Here is a 21122-nt window from a genome sequence, read left to right on the forward strand (position 1 = left end):
AAGGGACCTTGAAAGTATCCAACAATGGGTTGAAGAAAATAATATGAAGGTTAATGGAGGCAAATCAACTGTTACAACTTTTACAAACAGGAACTTTAAAACTGAATTTGAATATACTTTGGATGAGGTAGTTATCCCAAAAGATGGCAAGTGCACATACTTAGGTGTGAGATTTGAAAGTAATTTGCACTGGAAGGGTCATATTGATGACATTGTTGGGAAAGCATACAGATCGTTACATGTCATAATGAGGCTACTTAAAGGATGCAACAAAGAATTAAAAGAAAAAAGTTACTTGAGTATGGTTCGTCCATTATTGGAATATGCAAACAGTGTTTGGGATCCTCACCAAGAATACCTAATAAAAGAAATAGATAGTGTGCAGAGGAAAGCAGCAAGATTTGTAACAGGGGATTTCAGGAGAAAGAGCAGTGTATCAGAAATGTTAAAGGAACTTGGGTGGGAAACTTTAAGTAAGAGAAGGGAGAAAACTAGACTTATAGGATTATATAGAGCCTATACAGGAGAAGAACATGGGGAGATATCCGTGAGAGGCTTCAGTTGGAAAATAATTATATCGGCAGGACTGACCACAAATATAAAATTAGAAGGAATTTTGGTAGAAGCGATTGGGGGAAATTTTCATTCATTGGGAAGGGTGTGAAGGAGTGGAACAGTTTACCAGGGGTAGTGTTTGATCCTTTTCCAAAATCTGTACAGATATTCAAGAAGAGAATAAACAGCAACAGAGAAAATAAATGAAGTGTTAGAGGGCATTCGACCAGTGCAGGTTATTGTAAATAAAAAAATGTGTGTGAATAAATTAATTCCATCCCCTGGTCTAAGGAGTTTGGACAGCCAAAGTAGGGGACTGCCTGTAGGGGTGAAGTACAGTGGGGACTTCGAGGGCCCTGGGACCGCTACGGTAGCTGTGAAGGTCCTTCAGGAACTCTGAAAAGTGGTGGCAAAAGGGGCTCTGGTTAAGACGCAGCAGGTCGTTATGCTACTTAGGATCCAGAACGGTAAAAAAAAAAAAAAAAGGAAATAAATAAATGCAATGTAAATATTAATCTTATACCAGTTGTATGGTATCATTTGAAGTCATTCCACATACTGTATATCAGTTGACTATATTTGTAAGTAGTACAGGAGGTATTACAAGTAGAATTTTGTAAACAATATAATTTATTAAGGATGAGCTGTGTGTTTAATAGAAAACATTGTTAGCGTAAATAGGGAACATGCATGATCCGGGGTTTTAATTAAAAATATGCTAATCTGATTCAAAATTTCATGCAGAATTCAAAAATGTGATCAGAATGTACAAATAATAACTCCAAACGTGATAAAAATCTACGAAAATGTCACGTCACGCAAGTACGCGATCTCATTGGTCTGACGTCATCGTACAGGTTGACTGAATTAGCAGACGAAATAACACATAGTGTGCAGTGAGAAGCAGGATACACTTCGCGTATTTCTACTTTACGTTAGTGTCTAGTATGGTTAAATTCGAGGTCTATACATTGGATAATAATCTGAGTGGTATATTTTAGACTTAAAATGAATCCTGCGCAGACAGTGAGGCAGAAAACGTATAAATGGTGTAGAGTTCCGATGTGCAATAGCATATCGCATACCATACCAAACAAATTGTTTATAAATGTTCCAAAGACGCTAAAACTAGGGAGAAATGGATTTTGGCGAGCCGGAGAAATGCTGGTGATATATCGGAAAAGTCTACAGTTTATTTTTTTGAAGATTTTAACGTAAGATGAATTTGTTTGAATTTTCAAATCACTTTTCCATGTCAGCTGTTCTAGTGGTAAAACTTTAAATTTTAATGTATGATGCTTTATTTAAATGCTTCAATTACATCTTGGAGTATGAAAGTAATAAACAGTGCATTAAATAATGCTGATTATTAAAGTATTCTCCAAACCTAACCTATGTTTTGGGTGATCCATGTCAAGATAATAAATCAAAGGGGTTATGAACCATTTTGACAGCTCTAATTCTACCAATATATCTTGGCATGGGACAGTTATGTATGTCTTCATTGAAGAGCTTAATTGGTAAAGAAATTTAGGCTATATCTAAATACTCTATAATGTAACATAGAATAGGCGTGTACATCATGAACGGAAACAACGTGAATTTAACAAATGTATAACTCTACACAAAACCAATGCTTCTCTGTTGGGGTCTTATCAGTTAAAAATGCTCAATTATAATAATTTATCATAATATTAATGAAATAAATAACATAATTGCACACAGGTGAAAATAGTGATGTAGGTGTTTAAAATATTATCCAACTTAGCGTAAGTTTTAGGTTATACAAGCCAAGTCAATAAACCGAAGGGTAAAAATACCGCGCGAGTTGGCCGTGCGGTTAGGAGCGCGCAGCTGTGAGCTCGGATCCGGGAGATAGTGGGTTTTGAACCCCACTGCCGGCAGCCCTGAAGATGGTTTTACGTGGTTTCCCATTTTCACACCAGACAAATGCTGAGGCTGTACCTAAGGCCACGGCCGCTTTGTTCCCATTCCTAGGCCTTTCCTGTCCCATCGACGCCATAAGATCTATATGTGACGGTATGACGTAAAGCAAACAGAAAAAAAAAAAAAAAAAAAAAAGAAAAGTAAAAGTCACAGCACCCAAAGACATTCCTGTATTGAGCGACTAAAATGTCACCAGGACACTTTTCTTTCCTGATATGCTCAGCTTGTTAAAAGCCAAATGTAATTAATGTTATTGGCTTCACGCCCCGCTAACTACTACGATTTTCGGAGACGCCGATGTGCAGGAATTTAGTCCTGCAGGAGTTCTTTTACGTGCCAGTAAATCTACCGACACGAGGCTGACGTATTTGAGCACCTTCAACTACCACCGGACTGAACCAGGATCGAACCTGCCAAGTTGGGGTCAGAAGGCCAGCACCTCAACAGTCTGAACCACTCCGCCCGACTTGTGAAAACTAGATGAAGTCATATTTATCTTTATCATGTTTAACTTTTTCCCTCCACAATGATATTTAATTCTCTTTCATGGGCCCTGGAAGTGGGTAGGCCAGTTGTCCCAACCATAAATATATATTTTTGGGGGAACGATAGATTATAGCCCTATAGTACTATGATTTTTCTTTCTTTCTTTCCTTCTTTCTTTCTTTCTTAATCAGTTTATCCTTCAGGGTTGGTTTTCTCTCGGACTCAGCGAGGGATTTCATCTCTACCACTTCAAGGCAGTGTCCTGAAACGTGAGACTTTGAGTATGGTGATGAAACTGGTGAGGAGGGCCATTACCTCGCCCAGGCGGCCTCACCTGTTATGCTCAACAGGGGCTTTGTTGGAGGATGGGAGGATCGGAAGGGATAGACAAGGAAGAGGGAAGGAAACGGCCGTGGCCTTAGGTGCCTGGAGGAGAAGTAGGAAAATACGAAAACCCACTTCGAGGATGGCTGAGGTGGGATTCGAAACCCTTCTACTCAGTTGACCTCCCGAGGCTGAGTAGACCCCGTTCCAGTCCTCGTACTATTTGTTTTCAACTTTCATGGCAGAGCCGGGAATCGAAACCGGGCCTCCGGAAGTGGCACACATTAACCACTACACCACAGAAGCGGACTAGTACTATACTGCTACCTGTATGTTTATGTTAGTGCTGAAATCCGATTTCTTACTTTACTAATGCTGAAAGCCCGATAATGTAATGTTATTCTTTAATAGGGGAATCAGTCTAGAAGGAAATGTTGAAAGTGATGTGATATCTATCCAGGTTCGTTGTTATCCTAATACTATGAGTTACAGTACATTGCACGTATGTAAAAGACACCATTTACAAACTTGCTTGTTATCCGCGAATTTCTGCGGCCACAAAAGTCACATTTTTCAAGAATGATGACATCTACACATGGTAGATTGTCTGACTGTGCTGTTTTGAACCTTTCTTCTGTCATTTCGAAGTTATTCGCGATCATGAATAATAAACAATCGGCTTTTATCAACGGCTGATGCACAACGGCTGGTAGAGCTCCATGCGGTACTGGATCGTGACGTCACAGCGCGCCGCTGACGTCAGAGGCCGTTTCACTCGCCTTGCGGAAAGGCACTATTAAATATTTTTTTAATGGTAGAAAACAAGGCAACATACCACAATGTAATACGTTTACGTGCTATTTCATTGGTGTACTTTTCAAAAAAAATATTTTTGAAAATGATGCATGTTCCCAATTGTATAATATTGTATTATAGGAAAATTTTCTTCTCTTGTTAATTTAATATTTAGTGCTTGACAATAACGTATTTTAGTGCACCATTTGCCACCGAGGTAGACATCTCATTTGCAAATAAAGAGATTTTGATTTGATGCGCGCTGCTCAACACGGGTTACTTCCATCTCGCACGACACTCACCAACTGACTGATTTTCACAGCCCTCGCTGCGCTACTACCAGCTATCACAGAGCCATCTGTTGTTCTGCATACACACTATACCTGAAGAATGTCCACGCGACATATTTACATTCGTGATCCGTTCACATATCTACAAGAAAAAATAGCTGCCATGACTTTTGCCTCAATCCTCGTATAAATTGAAGGGACGTAATATTTCTCATGGAATTTATTCATTGAATTGTTATCGTGTAACACATTTTTGCGGAAATATAATATTTTGCGAATTTAAGTACAGCGTGTAAAAGTTCGCAGTTGCCACAATGCTAAGAAATTGAGCGTACCATGTTGAAAATACAACTATACTAATAAATATACACTAATATTTTCATTTTCTTCGTATGAGAGCAGGTTACCTTCATGAAAAATGAGAATCCCAACCGAAAAAGTACTTGTTACGAAAAATAAAGGAGTATGTTTCACTCATTTTCCCGAGCTGATGACGAGTTCTGCTTTTATTATTTTCTTGTTACACAGATTTACATCAGGGCATTTTATTGTTGATATAGAACAGGCATAAAAATGGAAAGTACATACCTACATATGGTTATTTCTTGGGTTATCCACGCCAAAATTAGTGTCAGTAAAAACAAAAGCCACCCTAAAAATGTAGAATTTATAAAACCTAACGTTCTGCTAAATGAATTTAACATTTTCATGCATACATTGTAAAATTATCAAATTAAACTATTGCTGGTAGATAACATTTAGATGTTGGAAGCAATGCATCTTAATTAAGTGATTAATACTTAATAACCAAGGAATTATTCTTCGGCAATATCCGTGAATGTGGTAAGTAACTAACAGACCTTTTGGTCAGTGCATTCATATTTGGGAAAACATGGACTATTCCTAAACAAAAACTGATACAATATTTCTGTGGGAGAAAGGGTCTCAAGAAAGTCATCAAAGGATAACGCCAGAAGTTTCAAGAAAAAACAAAAAAACAAGAAAGCAACTGTATTTACAGCCACCTAGAGTCAAGGAGGTAAAGTCTATTATTATTATTATTATTACGTTTGTTGTCACCACATTTGTATTAATGCTAATGGTTATTTGTTGGTATATTGCATGAGTAAAACACTGAAACACTGACCGTGTAAATCGCACTTTAAACCTACTTCTCCTAAAATAACATAGACCTGACTTACGAATTACAGTGTGATTACAGTTGTTAGTGATCTCACCTGTTATATTAATACAACATTTGTGAATATTTTCACAATTACAAGGTACAGACGTATCAAGTCTTTGCATTGCACGGGTCGGACGGAGGAAACCGTTCGCCTCTTTGTGTGACGTCATCGGAACTACAGTACGGACCGTACATCACGAAGGCAGTGGGCGGACATTTCTTAACTACGAAACACAGATGTACCGCATGGATTCGACGCGTTTTTCATTGCGTAGGTCGTACGGACAAAACTATTCACAAATTTGTGCGATGTCGTCAGAGCTGCAATAAAACTTGTACCCGCTTCAAAGCGGAATCGTCATCGTTCTCTGACGATTTACATTGGGGGGGGGGGTCTTATAGGCGAGATTTATTTTTTCCATTTTCTTCGTCTCAAAAAGCCAGGGGGGGAGGGGGTCTAATACACGAGTAAATACGGTATTAGTACACCTAGAACCCTACTTACTCAATTAAAATAAGCTGATACATATATATTTGAAAATACTTATAAAAGAAGAGGAAGAAAAATGCATTTGCATATTAAATACACACCTGCAAGAATAATTCCAGATAGCACTATTTACCGGATGATATCCAGATTGTGCCGGGTTATAATCTACTTCTATATCCTCAGCGTCCTTTGGCAACAGCAATGATGGTCCTGTAAAATTAATTTTAAAAACTTTATCTCTCAGAAACCTGAGTTTAAAAAGGGCACAATAACTACTGAGGGGCAATTCCACGCAGGCAATATGAAGACATTAAATTCAGTTGTTTTCTAATTCTTCTTTCACTTTCAAAGTTTTAAATTTCATTCAATATCTCAAGTGGAGTTGCAAGAGAATGAGAGCATCAGGTAACAGAAAAATAAGGGTTTAAAAAGAAGGAAAATTAAAATCTTCCAGAACCCTGTAAACATAAAACCAACAAGCTCAGTAGCTGCAGTCGCCTAAGTGCGGCCAGTATCCAGTATTCGGGAGACAGTGGGTTCGAACCCCTCTGTTGGCAGCTTTAAAGATGGTTTTCCATGGTTTGCCATCTTGTCACCAGGAAAATGTTGGGGCTGTATTTTAATTGAGGCCATGGCTGCTTTATTCCCACTCCTAGCCCTTTCATGTCCGATCGTCACTGTAAGACCTATCTGTTTTGGAACGACGTAAAGTAACTTGTATAAAGAAAATCATAAAACCATTTGTGAAGGAAAAGAAGAGTTAACCAAGGGTGACTGAACAAAAAGGATGAAAGAAAGGAGCTCAGCAGAATCACCTCACGACCATGTACTGTACATAGGAGAACAGCAGGATTTTTGTTTTCTATTTGTATTACGTCGCACCGACATACAGTAAATAGGTCTTATGGAAAACGATGGGACAGGAAAGACCTAGAAATGGGAAGGAAGCGACCGTGGCCTTAATGAAGGTACAGCCCCATTATTTGCCTGGTGTGAAAATGGGAAACCACGGAAAATCATCTTCAGAGTTGCCAATAGTGGGGTTCGAACCCACTATCTCCCGGATGTAAGCTCACAGTTGAGCACTCCTAAATGCATGGCCATCTTGCCTGGTAGCAGGAAATTAATGTACAGGAGGTACAGAGAAAAATGGAGGGTATTTAGTACGTGTCACTTTTGTGTAGAACATCTGCTCAGCAAACATCAATAAAAGTGGTGTCTTTAAGTTATGTAAAGTCATGAAGAAAATCATTAAAATGAATAATGTTAATATACAGGAAACAACAATTTATTACCTTTTCTTCTCCTTATTATTGTTTATATATACAGGAAACAACAATTTATTACCTATTCTTCTCATTATTGTTTATTTAATTTAGTTATTATAAGAAATATTGAAGGCCCTGTGAAAAAGAGGGAGAATTTATGACAGACCATGTTATGGACCAGAGCTATAACGTGATATTTAGTGTATAATGAAAAACTCAATTCGTTCTTGTTCATGCAACTCCCAAACATAGTCACATTTTCTCTCATTTTATCAATCATGACAGAAAATTTTGAAAACTTCAGTCTGGTTTTAAAAATTTAAAAAAGAATTCCATCAAAGTAATACAATAGACATTTATTATAGTGAGAATTTATAACAGTAAGAAATTTACTCGTTATAGCAGATTGTCATTATATCCGATTTATCGTTGAAGTCGGAAAAAGCTCACACACATTTAAATTGGCATGAAACAGAAACAGCAGTTTGTTGAAAACTTGCATTTGCACAGATTTCCGTGCTATGGCTTACTCATTTTTCTAATTCCGAGACAATGTGCAAGTGTATGTTCCATTTCATTCTGAAAACTTGAAATAGTATCACTCCAGTGGCTTTTCTGGCAACCGTTTTAGTTTTCTTACTCAAACAGTGCACCTAACTTAACTTAACCTGATATGTATCATGAAAACATATTTCAAGCACTAGTAGATTAATGATAATTTTTTCACTATAAATTTACTTGGGAATAGCCTCTTCAAAATTTAACCAGACGTGAGAAAATACAGTGAAACCTCGGTAGAGCGTTCCTCATTAAGACAATTTCTCACTTAGCACGTCATAAATTTGAAGTCCCGATTCATGTCGTATAAAAATCTATTTAGCTACTTTTCGCATCACATATGTTCACTATTGCCGTTTAGTACAGTAACATTTACCCAGCCCTGCAAATGTTATCTGTCGTCCCTTGTGAAAGGAACGCGATTTCCAACACAGATTAGAGTCTCCGCCACAAGAGGCAGGTCGGGGAAAGTTGCACAAAAAAGGAAAACGGCCTTCAATTCCTGAACTCTTGTAAATTATACCTTCGGAAAGCATGCCGTTAGACTCAGGAGAGTTCAATTTTGCTCTCCGCTTTTCATTGAAGTTTCTGAGTAAGTAACCCAAAAAGCCTGTTTGTGCTTGCATTTTGCAATAAATTCAGAAGTTAGAAATTTATTCTGTGTTGAGTGATACAGTGAAAGATAGCAAATATTTGTTGCATCAGATTACCTACGGATTAGGAACATAATCGTGTGAAGTTCACTGGCGGAGTGGATATTTGTCTTGTAGTAGCCCAATTATGGATACTGAAAATGTTGTGATATTGCTTACTAATGAAGTCAAAATCCAGGAAGTGGACTGGCATTCGTATCTTTCAACGGTGGCATGTTTGTTGAAATTTGCACCTTCAAGTTTTGACTTAAGTCGATCGACGTGTTGAGGCATTCAAGATGACTGTCAAAGTCATTCTGTCGCGCATGGCCGAGTTTAACCACTAAATAATTCATGGTTGAAGAGTGTGACCGGAAAATAATGTTTAATAACCCATTGGTCTGAAATATAAGGCTTCAGCTGACATTTGTTCTAGAAAGAGTGCAATCTACAATAATGTGCTCATACTTTTAAGGTCTTCAGCACAAATGTTTTTATATTTGTTTTCTGGTGTTTCATACACCTTTTAAATACACTGTTGTATTTAATAAGGTTTCCATATTTTTTCTCTCATCATCTCAATCCTTTTAATACTCTCATCTCATTTTTAGAAACGGTAGATGGTCTACATCTTTCACTGTATCTGTACATGCATGACGTAAAATGCATGCACGTTGGGAATAAACATATCAAGTGTTTATTTTCACCTAATACACCGTCCACGTTTTGAGGACCCTTTTGTCCTCTTCTTCAGTAGTTTTTTTCGCACTGCCAAATATCTCTTGGACCTATTCACTTATTAATAAACACCAATCTTATTCTTAACAAATCCTTTCGTAACCCTTACCACATATTTCATTCTGAACATCTCTTAGTTAATATATACAGTGGAACCTTGATAATTCGAAATCGGTTAAATCAAAATCTCGCCTAATTTGAAGCAGCTCTCGCTCCTGGATATATGATGTATGGTTTTGCATGTTATTTAAATCGTGTAATTCGAAATACGGATAATTCGTAATTCAAATAACAATATCGGTCCTGTTACTGAAATACACACTTTTAATTTGAAACTGCCTTTACATTTTGAAAAAAATTGTATTTTACAGAGTAATTTAAATTCAAAATTTCTCCGTGTTATGAAAAAACGTGTCCTCTGGAATGTGGAGGAGCAACTTTCCGCACTTTCACCCACTTCGGCGTGTCTACAGTGTGCTTCATATCAGCTAATTTCGAGTGGAATCGTAATTATTTTGTATTCAGCGTTTTAAAGAACGCCACAGTATCATGTTGCAGGCAGTGTGCGGAGAGGTAGAATCCGTGAACACAGGCGATGCCGACAGTTGGCGAAAAAGCATGGCTTATATATTTAATAATAAATTCGTATGCACAAAACAATATTGTCAATGCTGATGAAACTGCAATGTTTGTTTGTTTTATTTTTTTAATGCTGAGGGCAAATGGAATTATGGTTTTAAAGGAGAGAATTGCCAGCTGGGAAATGTATTGTGTTGCTATGCAGTGGACACGGAAGCGAGAGACTTCCATTCCCCGTCATAGGAAAATTTGATAAGCCGTGATGTCTTAAAGTTATCGGGTACTTTCCATGCAAGTACAAGGCATCTAAAATGCATACAGCACAGTAATCCAATGAATAAAGCATTTGCACAGGGGAGCCAGTATAGATTTCTCGTTGTCTTTGAATCAGATTTTCTTTCTTTGGATTTCATTGCGTGAGGTTATGTTCGGCAGTGAGTTATCCAAGTGCATTATTTGAATACTGAAAATTCACCTTGTTGGATACATTTTAGAAATAGTTTTTTTTTTACATGGTATTTGAGAGGTTGAAACTGTGAATCAAGGTTAATTGCATGCAGTAATGGGTCTTAAAATATATTGTGACGCCGCAAGGGTTGGCATTTCCGAATAACGTGTTGGCAGTTAATTCGAAATCCCGTAATTTGAAGTCCAATTTTTGTGCCCCAATGGCTTTGAATTAACGAGGTTTTACTGTAAATGTTTTTGTCACAAGTGAACTATGTAGTGCAAGTGAAAGTGTTGTTTTTTTTTTAAAGACTTTATTTGTAAAGTATGATATAATGTAATGACCTAACCTGTACTGTGTAAGATTTGTGACATATGCATTTGTAAATAGTAGAATTCTGTTCTATATTTCCTGGAACGTTCCAGAATATTACGTGAATTGTTGAACAGGGTGTGTTGTTTTATAGGTAATGTATTCTAGAAAATATTTCTGACTGTTCTGGAAATACGACGTTCGCGATCAGGCATATTCTAGAATGTTTGTCAAAGTTCGTGACTGAAAATAGGGTTGTGATTGGTGAGTCTGGGTGGTGATAGTGAACTCATGCACGCTGATTGGTTGCTCCAAGGCCGGAGTATACCTATATGTATAGAGAGAGGCAGTGTTCATAATAATTCGGTAGCCTGAATTCTGTCGGTCTTGGTCTATCTGTCTGTGAGCAGCCTATCTGGTTGACGTCACCTGGTTTCCCGGATGGCACACCTTGGGTAAGCACTCTTACTTTCCGTTCCTGATAAAATTTCCATAATGTTTGTTTGCAATTTCGCACAGGAGTCTGCCCTAGCCTAACCTAGACTCGCCAAATTAATTATTTAGGACGCCCTAGCTTTTCAGCTGGGCTTGCCTGTTTGTTTTCGAGGCATTCCCTTTCCTTCTTTCACCAAATATGTAGATTGTAATTTAATGTATTTACCTTGGGCTTTGCCTCTGGTAGCTCTGTATCACTTGAGGTACGCTAGATTTTGGAGAACCTGTTCACTTCACTGTAAATTGCATTGTACGACTGCATTGGTAACTAGATGTATAGTTGATTTGAAATTTGAATTTACACTGCTACGAAGGTATTATCAAAGAACCTCTAAGTTATGTATATCACAGAACTTATAGTTCGTAAGTCGGGATTGTAGTTGGAATGTATTTGTAAAATTCTTTTGTAAAGAATATTTTTCAAATCTAAGGATCACGGGGATTTATTTCGGAATCCGCAATCTAAGCCATGTCCATGCCTTTGGTAGGTTCCCAGCCCTTTCCACCTTCCCGGTTTGTTGTCCACTAGTTGGCTGTACTGATATTTACGCATATGTTGTTGTTGGAAATCTGCGTAATGCCAGCTAATGTTTTTCTGAGTGTGTAGTGTTTTCTGATATTGTATAGTTGCTCTTACCTTCCCCCTTTACTGTGTTTGTGCCTTGTATTGTGTAACCACCATAGTAAAGGTTACAGTTTTATAAATAAAATATGTCATAAATGAGTACTAAACTATTCTATTTACAATCTTATTTAAATGTCTTTACCTTGTCTGTTACCTACAAATATAATCAATTTATTAAAAGTAGCATCTCTTAAAATATGCTAAAATCTTCCAATCCTGAGTTTTCATCAGTCAAATGTTGCAGCTACTTCCATTTATTCTCAAACACTCCCTACAGTGGTAGCTCCTCATTCCACACTAAGCTATAAGAAAGAAAAGCCTGTCTGAAAATCCATCCCTAATAAAATATTCCAAAATATTCTGAGAAATTTACAATTGACTTACTAATTGTACTGTTGTCCATACATAAAAATAATTGACCTTGGCCTTCGCCTCAGGCAACATGCCTGTCAGTAGAACATTGATATCAAGATCAATATCTATTCCTCTTTATTTCTAACGAGTTAGCTACTGCTCTACTCGAATAAATACACATTTCATACTTTAAATCAGCCTTGCCAATACTTAAGAGTTATTTAACTAATAACTTATTCATATTCATTTAACTACTGGGCACATTATCTACGCATTTATTACAAAAACACATTCTCCTTCATGTCGAATAATGTTTATAGAACACCAGTCAATGCATATTACTAATCGACTCTTGACATCACCTTTGAGTTTGAATGTCGATGAGACAACTTGCTAGTGCACATAACAAAAAATTATACCAAAGACGATCGATTGCATTCAACGTAATCGCTGGAGTGCATAAATATCTATAAAGGAAAAAATAATGTATGCACGTAATAACGGATGCATCAGTGATACGGTTCTTGCTGTAACCGAACGATAAAACACAGTTTAATATAGGAATTTTCAAGGGACAGAAAAGAGTAATCGTTACAACAGGAGTTTTTGCTATATACCGTACTTGGTATAATGGACTTCTACTGTAGTTGCAAAAGCTGATAAGTGAGAGTTCTCCAGTGCTATGTTTAATTAGAACTATTCTACTGTGCTGATGCCATAAATGGTGACAGCAAAATATTAACTGCTAAGGACTTATCATCTGGATAGTAGAACAGCAGAAAATGAATGTACAGGAGATACAGTGAGCAATGGAGTGTATTTGGTACACTAGGACATCATAGACCTTCACAGAATGTTTTTAAAAAATCTCTAACTTCCACTGTGAGGAGAAAATAAAAAATAACATGGCACAATTACCTCAAAACTTTGCACTAGCAAGATAAACCAGGAATCCACCCTTACACAACGCATAGATAATCATATTGGTATAACCTGCTGACATGAACTCGTGGAATGCAACCAAATGCGAACCACTCAATTGTATAGTTTACTGGGTGCCTATCCTTCATGGTATAGCTGCAGATGAGGGCATGGAGGTATGGAAGAAACAAATACCCAGAAGCTATATTTGTCCAGTGATTGCAGGGGAAATGAGTTTCAAAGGGCACAATTTCCATGAAGGATACTTTGCTCTGAAATGGTATGATTTTATAAGTAGACCAGGAGTCAAGCAACATTAAGTTATTTTCACCAGCTAAGTGTCACATCACCACACTGCCGCAAAATAGTGTGTCCCTAACTTTGGAGCATGTAATATAATACTGTATTACTGTTTTCACATCTCACTAACTTTAAAAAAAAACAACAACAACAACAACACCCACCTACCTTTATGGTTTTTGGAGATACATAGGTGCAGGAATTTTGTCATACAGGAGTTTCTACATGCCAGTAAATGTACAAACATGGGACTGATGTGTTTGAATACCCCCAAATACCACAGCACTGAGGCAGGACCAAACCTGCTAACTTGGACTCAGAAATATAACACCTTAACCATTTGAGCCACTCACAAGTCAGCCTGGCTATGGAGGATGCTTGAGCCCCACCTCTAAAAATTCCACAGGTATACACTGACTTAGCAAATGTCATGGGATAGTCACCTAATAGAGTGTGGGGCCTCCTCTGGCCCCGCGAACTGCAGTGAGACCCCGTGGAAGTGAGTCGACAAGTCCCTGGTAGTCCTCTGGACGCAGCTGACACCAAATTGTTTGCAGAGCGGCCGCCAATGCTGGTCTGTTCGTGGGTGCAAGATCCATGGCACAGAGCCTGCGTTACAGAACATCCCAGATATGCTCGATAGGGTTCATATCGGGGCTCCTGGGTGGCCGTAGCAGTCGTTGGACCTCCGCTGCATGTTCCTGGAACCATTCCCGGGCGACATGGGAGCGAAGTGGCGGCGCGTTATCATCTTGAAACGCCGCAGAACCGTCTGGGCGCTGGAAGGCCAAAAATGGGTGGAGATGGTCTCCGAGCAGCTCAACATACCGCATACCATTCAAAGTCTCTTCCAGAACAACTAGGGGGCCCATTCCATACCAGGAAAATGCACCCCAGACCATAACAGAGACACCAGCGCCCTGGACCACACCTTCGAGGCAGGCGGGATCCATCGCTTCATGTGGTCTGCGCCATACACTGTGCCTCCCATCGGCATGGTGCAGTTGAAATCGTGATTCGTCCGACCATATCATGTTACGCCATTGTTGCAGTGTCCATCCCTGGTGACTGGCGACAAATGCGCGTCGTTGTGCCCGATGACGTTGGGTTAACAGTGGCACCTGTGTGCGGAGCCAGCTCCCATACCCCATAGAAGCCATGTTCCTACGGATTGTCCACTGGGAGATGTGTCTAGCACGGCCTGTGTTAAATTGAGCCGCAATTTGTTGCATGGTTACCCGTCTGTCACTATTGACAATCCGTCTCAGATGTCACCGGTCACGGTCATCGAGGATGGCTGGACGGCTGGTCGTTCGTCTGTTGTGGACGGTGACACCCGCATTCAACCATTCACGATACACCCTGGACACGGTTGATCACGTGAAGCTGAATTTTCTCACCACTTCTGAAATCGCACTTCCCATCCGTCGGGCACCGACCACCATACCCCGTTCGGTGTCGGCTCACGACGACGTTCCATCTTACACCTGTCACATGCACAGCCTCTGCTCACAAGGTCTCCTATACAACTGCCACTGGCACAGGGGGCGTGTGGTGCACAGACAACACACGTGCGCATCAGTGCTCCGCTATCCCATGTCATTTGCTCAGTCAGTGTAAATCATCTTTGGCGATCATGTAGAATGCATAATATTAACAAACATAACTCAAGACAGTAATAAGAAATTAGAGTGGGATGTAAATAGCTGCATTAAATTTATTCTTTTATTTACATTAGTCACATCACACCTTATTGCAGGAAAATGTCGTGGCTCGGAGTGCAAGACTATAGTGAACTGCACTCATTAACCTTTCTCAATAACACTGCTCAATTGAAATAAACCAAATTACCTTTCTTCACCCTTCAAAATCCTCTCATCAAATCATCACACATTACATGACTTTACTGTTCCTTCATACAGCACTACTATCTACAACAGCTCTTTTGCAACCTCTGCTGCCAAGTCATGAAATTATCTTCCTCCCAATATTAAAGACGTAACATCCCATAAGAAATTTACAGTGGCCTTGTGAAGATACATGCTTGATTCATCAACCTTACTAGTGGTATGACCTAGGAATGAACATGCAAGTAAATAGTCAATTATTTTCAAACCTAGAGCATAATTATGCATTAAAATTAGTTTCAGAGCAGTTGTAAACTGTCAAATATTATTGTATTTAGATTACAATTACGTATCAAGGTTATTTTTAGAGTTATTCTTAATGGTCAGATTATATTGTACCATACATGGGGCAAAGTCAATATTTATTTTAAATTTTTATACCGTTTTCAAATTTTTGAGAAAAGTTGAAAAAAAATATATAAGATCATACACACACACAACAGCAAAATAACTGAAAATAAAAATCCTATAACAGTGCCAACAATGTATTTAAAAAAATTATATACAGACTGATTTTACCTCCGTATGTGGGGTAAAGTCGATTACTCAATACTTAAAAAAAAAAAAGTAATATGATTAATGGAAGCAATGTTAAAATAAAAAGCCAAGAAGCAAGAGCAACAGTGGTTCTTTAATTAACAGATGGCAAAGCACAAATGCAAGCAGTCACAAAAATACAAATTATGACACTCATTCAAAATTAAGAATAATACCAGCACTGAAAAGAAAGAAAAATCTTAATTCACTGTAGTGACATCTAGATTGGGAATTACAGTTCTTACTCATCAATCATCAGCTGTTCATGAATTTTGTCTACCATGTGCACTTAGCAGGTTGCAACACTGTCATCACATTCAACATACGTGGCAAAATTCAGCAAGTCTCTTTGCTGTAAGTTTGGGGACATCTGTTTTTCTATGTGGCAGTCATCGAGAACACGTAGATATACAAGGTGTGTTTCCTCAAGAACATTATGAGAAAATCATTCTAATCTGTGTTCAAAGTTTTAGGTACACATGACTTGCACATGTGGATCTCAGTTTTAAGAGTGATAAGGATAAATGCTCCTTCTCTGTATATTTCATCTGTACTGTCTTCATTAGTCTGTGGAGTAAATTCATTAGCTTCAACGTCAGTAAACTCAGCATCATAACACAAATTTTCGTCCATCTCGGACGTTCCATTCTTGAAATGCAGAGTGAAGTCCCTGATTTCAATTCCTTTTCCATAAGTACATTCAGTCTCTTGCCTCTCTTTGTTGTTGAAGAAGTGGCTCATTTCAAGTGCTGGACAAATGCTTCCGTTCATGAAGTTCCACTTTCTTCAAAATTCTTTTTCATAAAACAATCAGAAAAAATCTCCAAGTTGAACAAACTGCTTGTATTTTGCACTAATAGTCTTGGGCGTATCTAAGACCCTCTCTACAGGCTTGCTGCCATATTTGAAAACTACTGTCACCTGGATTGTCTGTAATGTTAGCCCTTTAAAATTAAACATATTATCATGTAGAACACCTTTTAATGTTTTCTTCAGTTTATTCAAAAACTCCTTAATTTCTTTTCAGGTCAAAGCACATCTTGCTCTCTTGATATTTCCTGCAAGTGGTGATCTGTATTCATTCTGTGGCATGAAGCAGTTTATCCAATCTGGTCCAGGACTATTTTCATCAAAGTGCTTTCTGTTTCTACGATACAATTTAAATAATCTGACACTATGTCGTCAACATCATTATGGGGTGAGGAAATCCCCATTCAGCACATTTCAGCATGCACTCTACGGGTAAATTTCCTTGATCCTGGTTGAGAGCTGTTTATATAAGAAATAACAAAGGTATTTTTACTGTTCCAATGATTCAATACAACCAAATGTTCTATGGTTACATTTATAAACAGCTATATACAGTAGATTAATGGTACATGTTTCGCCCTTCCTAGAGGGCATCTTCAGCCTTCAGTCAAACTTAAAATGCTAAACTTAAATATTAAATAAAAATGTGAAACAAGAAAGTAGACAATTAACATTGTAAAGCTAAAACTAGAATACAAAGTCATTTGAAATATGGACAACATTGAATTAAAACATGCAATGATAAAATACATTAAAATAGATTAAATATAAACGTCAGTCTAAAACTATGCTTCTGAAGTTAAAATTCGATCTTCATCTTTTGATGATGTGTGGTATTGTATATTTTCAAGCATGTAATTAAATATAGTCACCAAAGATCTTGCCCATAGTTAAAATAGTTAAAACTGAATAAAAATGCGTGGCAACAGAAGTGCCAGTAGAGCAGACTGCTGTCAGAATCAATCGGCACGATACCAAGCTTCTAACACAAGAGTGGAGAGTGATGAATGCAACTTCAATCGATAAGACAGGAAGGACAGTCGTTTTAGCCCTTGGTGAAAGAGACTTTGAAGAGCTCAAAAAGAGAAGCCTTAAGGCTAAGCTCGGACTTGGGCAGATCAAGTTTCAAGCCATCAGGGGAAAAACGAAACCTAATGTTGATAAAGATGGAGCTGAAGGTCCTTCAGGATAAAAAAGCAGCTGTGGCCAATTTCGCCAGGAAGTTCAAGTCCGAGGCTATTGACGTAGCCCTTATTCAAGAGCCATGGGTATTAAGGGTAGATAGGCAGGACTGGCGGAATCTGGAGGTAAGCTGACATACGATACAACATTGGAAATACCCAGAAACATGTCTTCCTGTGAACAAAATATTAAAATGTCTCATGTTGCAGGAACACTATTCATGGGACTTAACCGTGGCCAAAATTAAACTTGGAAATTGAGAGGGACCTAGAGAAATAACCATAAGCACTGCATATCTTCCATATGACTCGACTAATCTGCCCCCATCAGAAGAAATTGAGAACCTAATTTGCAACGCAAAGAGGAAAGGCGAACACCTAGTCCTTGGAGCAGATGCAAATTCACACCACACGGCATGAGGCAGCAAGAACTGCAATGAAAGAGGTGAGTCCTTATTAGAGTTTACTATTGGAACTGAGTTGATGATACTAAGAAACAAGCCTATATTTATAAATAAAAATCGTAGGGAGGTAATAGACATTACACTAAACAGTACACATATTGCAAACTTTATTAAAGACTTGAAGGTGCTGGAGGAACCATCATTGGAAGACTAACCGGCACATCCAATTTGCAATAGATGCAAAAGTATGTGGGACTGAGATGTACAGAGACCCAAAAAGAACTAATTGGGACAGATACAGAGAAGTTCTAGGGAAGGCTGTACAAAAGATTCCACCTAAAGTGAGAGGACAGAAAGAAATGGATGAGGCAATGGAACTACTACAAGAGGCCAATATAGACTCATTCCATGTAAACTGTCCTCTCAAAGAAAAGTAAAACACCAAAAAAATAAGGTGGTGGAACAACAAACTAGCCAAAATGAATAAAGAGGTTAGGATGTTGTATAGAATATCATCCGAGTATAACCGAGAGATATGGACAGAAAAAAGAAAATCATGGAGAGTGTTCTGTGAGAAAGTGAAATCACACACTGAAACAGCAAGGCTCCAGAAGTTTCTGAAAGCAACGCATATAAATGAAGTGGGGACACTGGAGAAACCAGACGGGTCATTTAATCAGGAAGGGAGGGACATGCTGGAGATACTAATGGTGTGTCACTTTCCTGAGGCTGAGGAGATGACAGAAGAAGAAACGGTTAGAATAGAGACCAGAGCTCCAAGAGCAGACTGGAACTGCACCAACAGAATAATAAGACGTAAGCATGTAAAACAGCCAATCAACACGTTTCATTATATAAAGGCTCCGGGGCCAGATGAGATACTTCCGATACTCCTACAGGAAGGACGGGAGTTACACGTCAACGCCTTGACGGACCTTTCCAGACCTAGTCTAGCGTTAGGGTACATGCCGAAATCATAGTCTGAAGCTAAAGCAGTAAACATACCTAAGCCTGGAAGGGAAAATTATGCCCAAGCCAAAGCATACAGACCATTTTGTTTAACCTCCTTCATGCTGAAAGCAATGGAGAAAATTCTGGATAAATATTTCAGAAGAACGATGCAACTGAACTCAACGTTACATGAAAATCAGTCTGCATATAGACCTGGCAGATCCACTGAAGTAGCACTCCACCAGTTGGTTTGTAAACTAGAGGAAAGCCTAGAATATAAAGAAATTGCACTGGCGGCATTTCTAGATACAGAAGGAGCCTTCAGCAATACAACCTATGACTCTATGATGAAAGCATTGGAAAAGAGCAATCCATGTTACACGGAAGGAAGATAAAAGCAACCCTGTTTGAAGAAATGCTGACGGATAGGGCCATCCGAAGCTGTGCTCAGGGAGAAGTTCTTTCTCCTCTGCTGTGGAACCTCGTAGTGAACAAAATTATAGCTATGCTCAACGAACAAGGTTTTTATACACAAGGATACACAGATGACCTAATGATTGTGGTACGAGGAGTAAGGTGATGAGTGTTATCCAGGACCTCATGCAAAGATCACTTAAACTTGTGGAGAACTGGTGTTGGGAAGAACAACTATCAGTCAATCCGAACAAGGTAACTCTGGTCCCTTTTACAAGGAGGAAATTAGAGGGAAAGAGATCACTGAAGCTCTTTGGGCAAGATATATATATGGAAGAACAGGCACTGCACCTAGGTGTAGTGTTAGATAAAAATCTAACCTTGAATCCACATATAGAAAGAAAAATAACCCTGGCCAAGAACTTGCTGTATGCATGTAAAACAGCCATCGTGAAGACATGGGGCCTAAGACCATCACTGGTAAAGTGGATATATACAATGATCATTAGACCATTGATGGCCTATGCTGCAATCATCTGGTGGCAGAAAGTAAGCCAAAGAAAAGTCTGTAGTAGATTTGATAGCCTACAGAGAATGGCACGCATAGCCATAACTGGGACTGAGAACTACGCTGACAGAAGCCTTGAATACTTTACTAGACCTCCCATCACTATGCAATTTCATAAAAGGACAGGCTAGAATGAGTTCATATAGATTGGCACAATCAGAGTGTTGGAATGCGCAAAGACACAGTAAAATTAACAGAGTAATAACAGAGGAAGTTCTACACATGCCTTCTGATCATATGATACCAAAGTACAAATTTGAAAAACCCTTTGAGACCCAGATAATAAAAAAGAAGACTGGGATATCAACAAATAGAATACTGAAAAAGAAGATACAGTGTGGTGGACTGATGGTTCAAAGACTGGGGATGGCACAGGAGGAGGGATCAACGAGGGAAGACCTGAGAGATCAATCCAGATGAGCCTGGGCAAACACACTACAGACTTTCAAGGTGAAGTGCCAGCTATCACAACATGCCTTCAAGAAAATCTGAAAATGAACTATAGGAATAAGAACATTTTCATTTTTATGGACAGGTAAGCAGCCATTACGGCACTAGAAGCAGTCCGGATAATATCCAGAATTGTCTGGTATTGCCATTCACTTCTCCTGAAGCTCTCAAAGTACAACATTGTCAAAATAATATGGGTACCAGTGCATGCAGGTATAAAACGAAATGAAAAGGCAGATAAACTGGCCAGGAAAGGGGCAGAAACACATTCTGTAGGTCCAGAACCTGTATGCAGGATTTCCTATGGACAAGCTCAACACTACATGGGAAAATGCGTACAAAAGAAACAAATGGAGAACTGGAAAAATACTCCAGGATGCAGGCTTGCAAAGGAACTGGTAAAAGGACCAAACAGGAAGCTTACCAAAGAACTGTTAAAACTCAGCAGAGAAAATATAAGATGGGTAGTAGGACTGTTGACAGGACACTGCGATCTGAAAAAACACCTATATAGAATTGGAGTAATAAGAGACAATACATATGTAGGAAATGCAATGAAGCAGAGGAATCAGCTGAACACATACTTTTCGAATGTGA

At 38.6% G+C, this 21122-nt stretch overlaps 1 protein-coding gene across 3 annotated transcripts in view; it reads right to left on the reverse strand.

Annotated features, from left to right (window-relative positions):
* The window catches only part of DNAlig1 (DNA ligase 1), a 719906-nt gene that overhangs the window by 429851 nt on the left and 268933 nt on the right, over positions 1-21122 (reverse strand). For all 3 annotated transcript variants that reach the window (XM_068225852.1, XM_068225851.1, XM_068225853.1), the window contains one exon: positions 6175-6283. In XM_068225852.1, the coding sequence (XP_068081953.1) occupies positions 6175-6283 (109 nt within the window). The remainder of the gene's footprint in view (positions 1-6174; positions 6284-21122) is intronic.

Source organism: Anabrus simplex, chromosome 2 (assembly GCF_040414725.1).
Source record: "Anabrus simplex isolate iqAnaSimp1 chromosome 2, ASM4041472v1, whole genome shotgun sequence".
Classification (NCBI taxonomy): domain Eukaryota; kingdom Metazoa; phylum Arthropoda; class Insecta; order Orthoptera; family Tettigoniidae; genus Anabrus; species Anabrus simplex.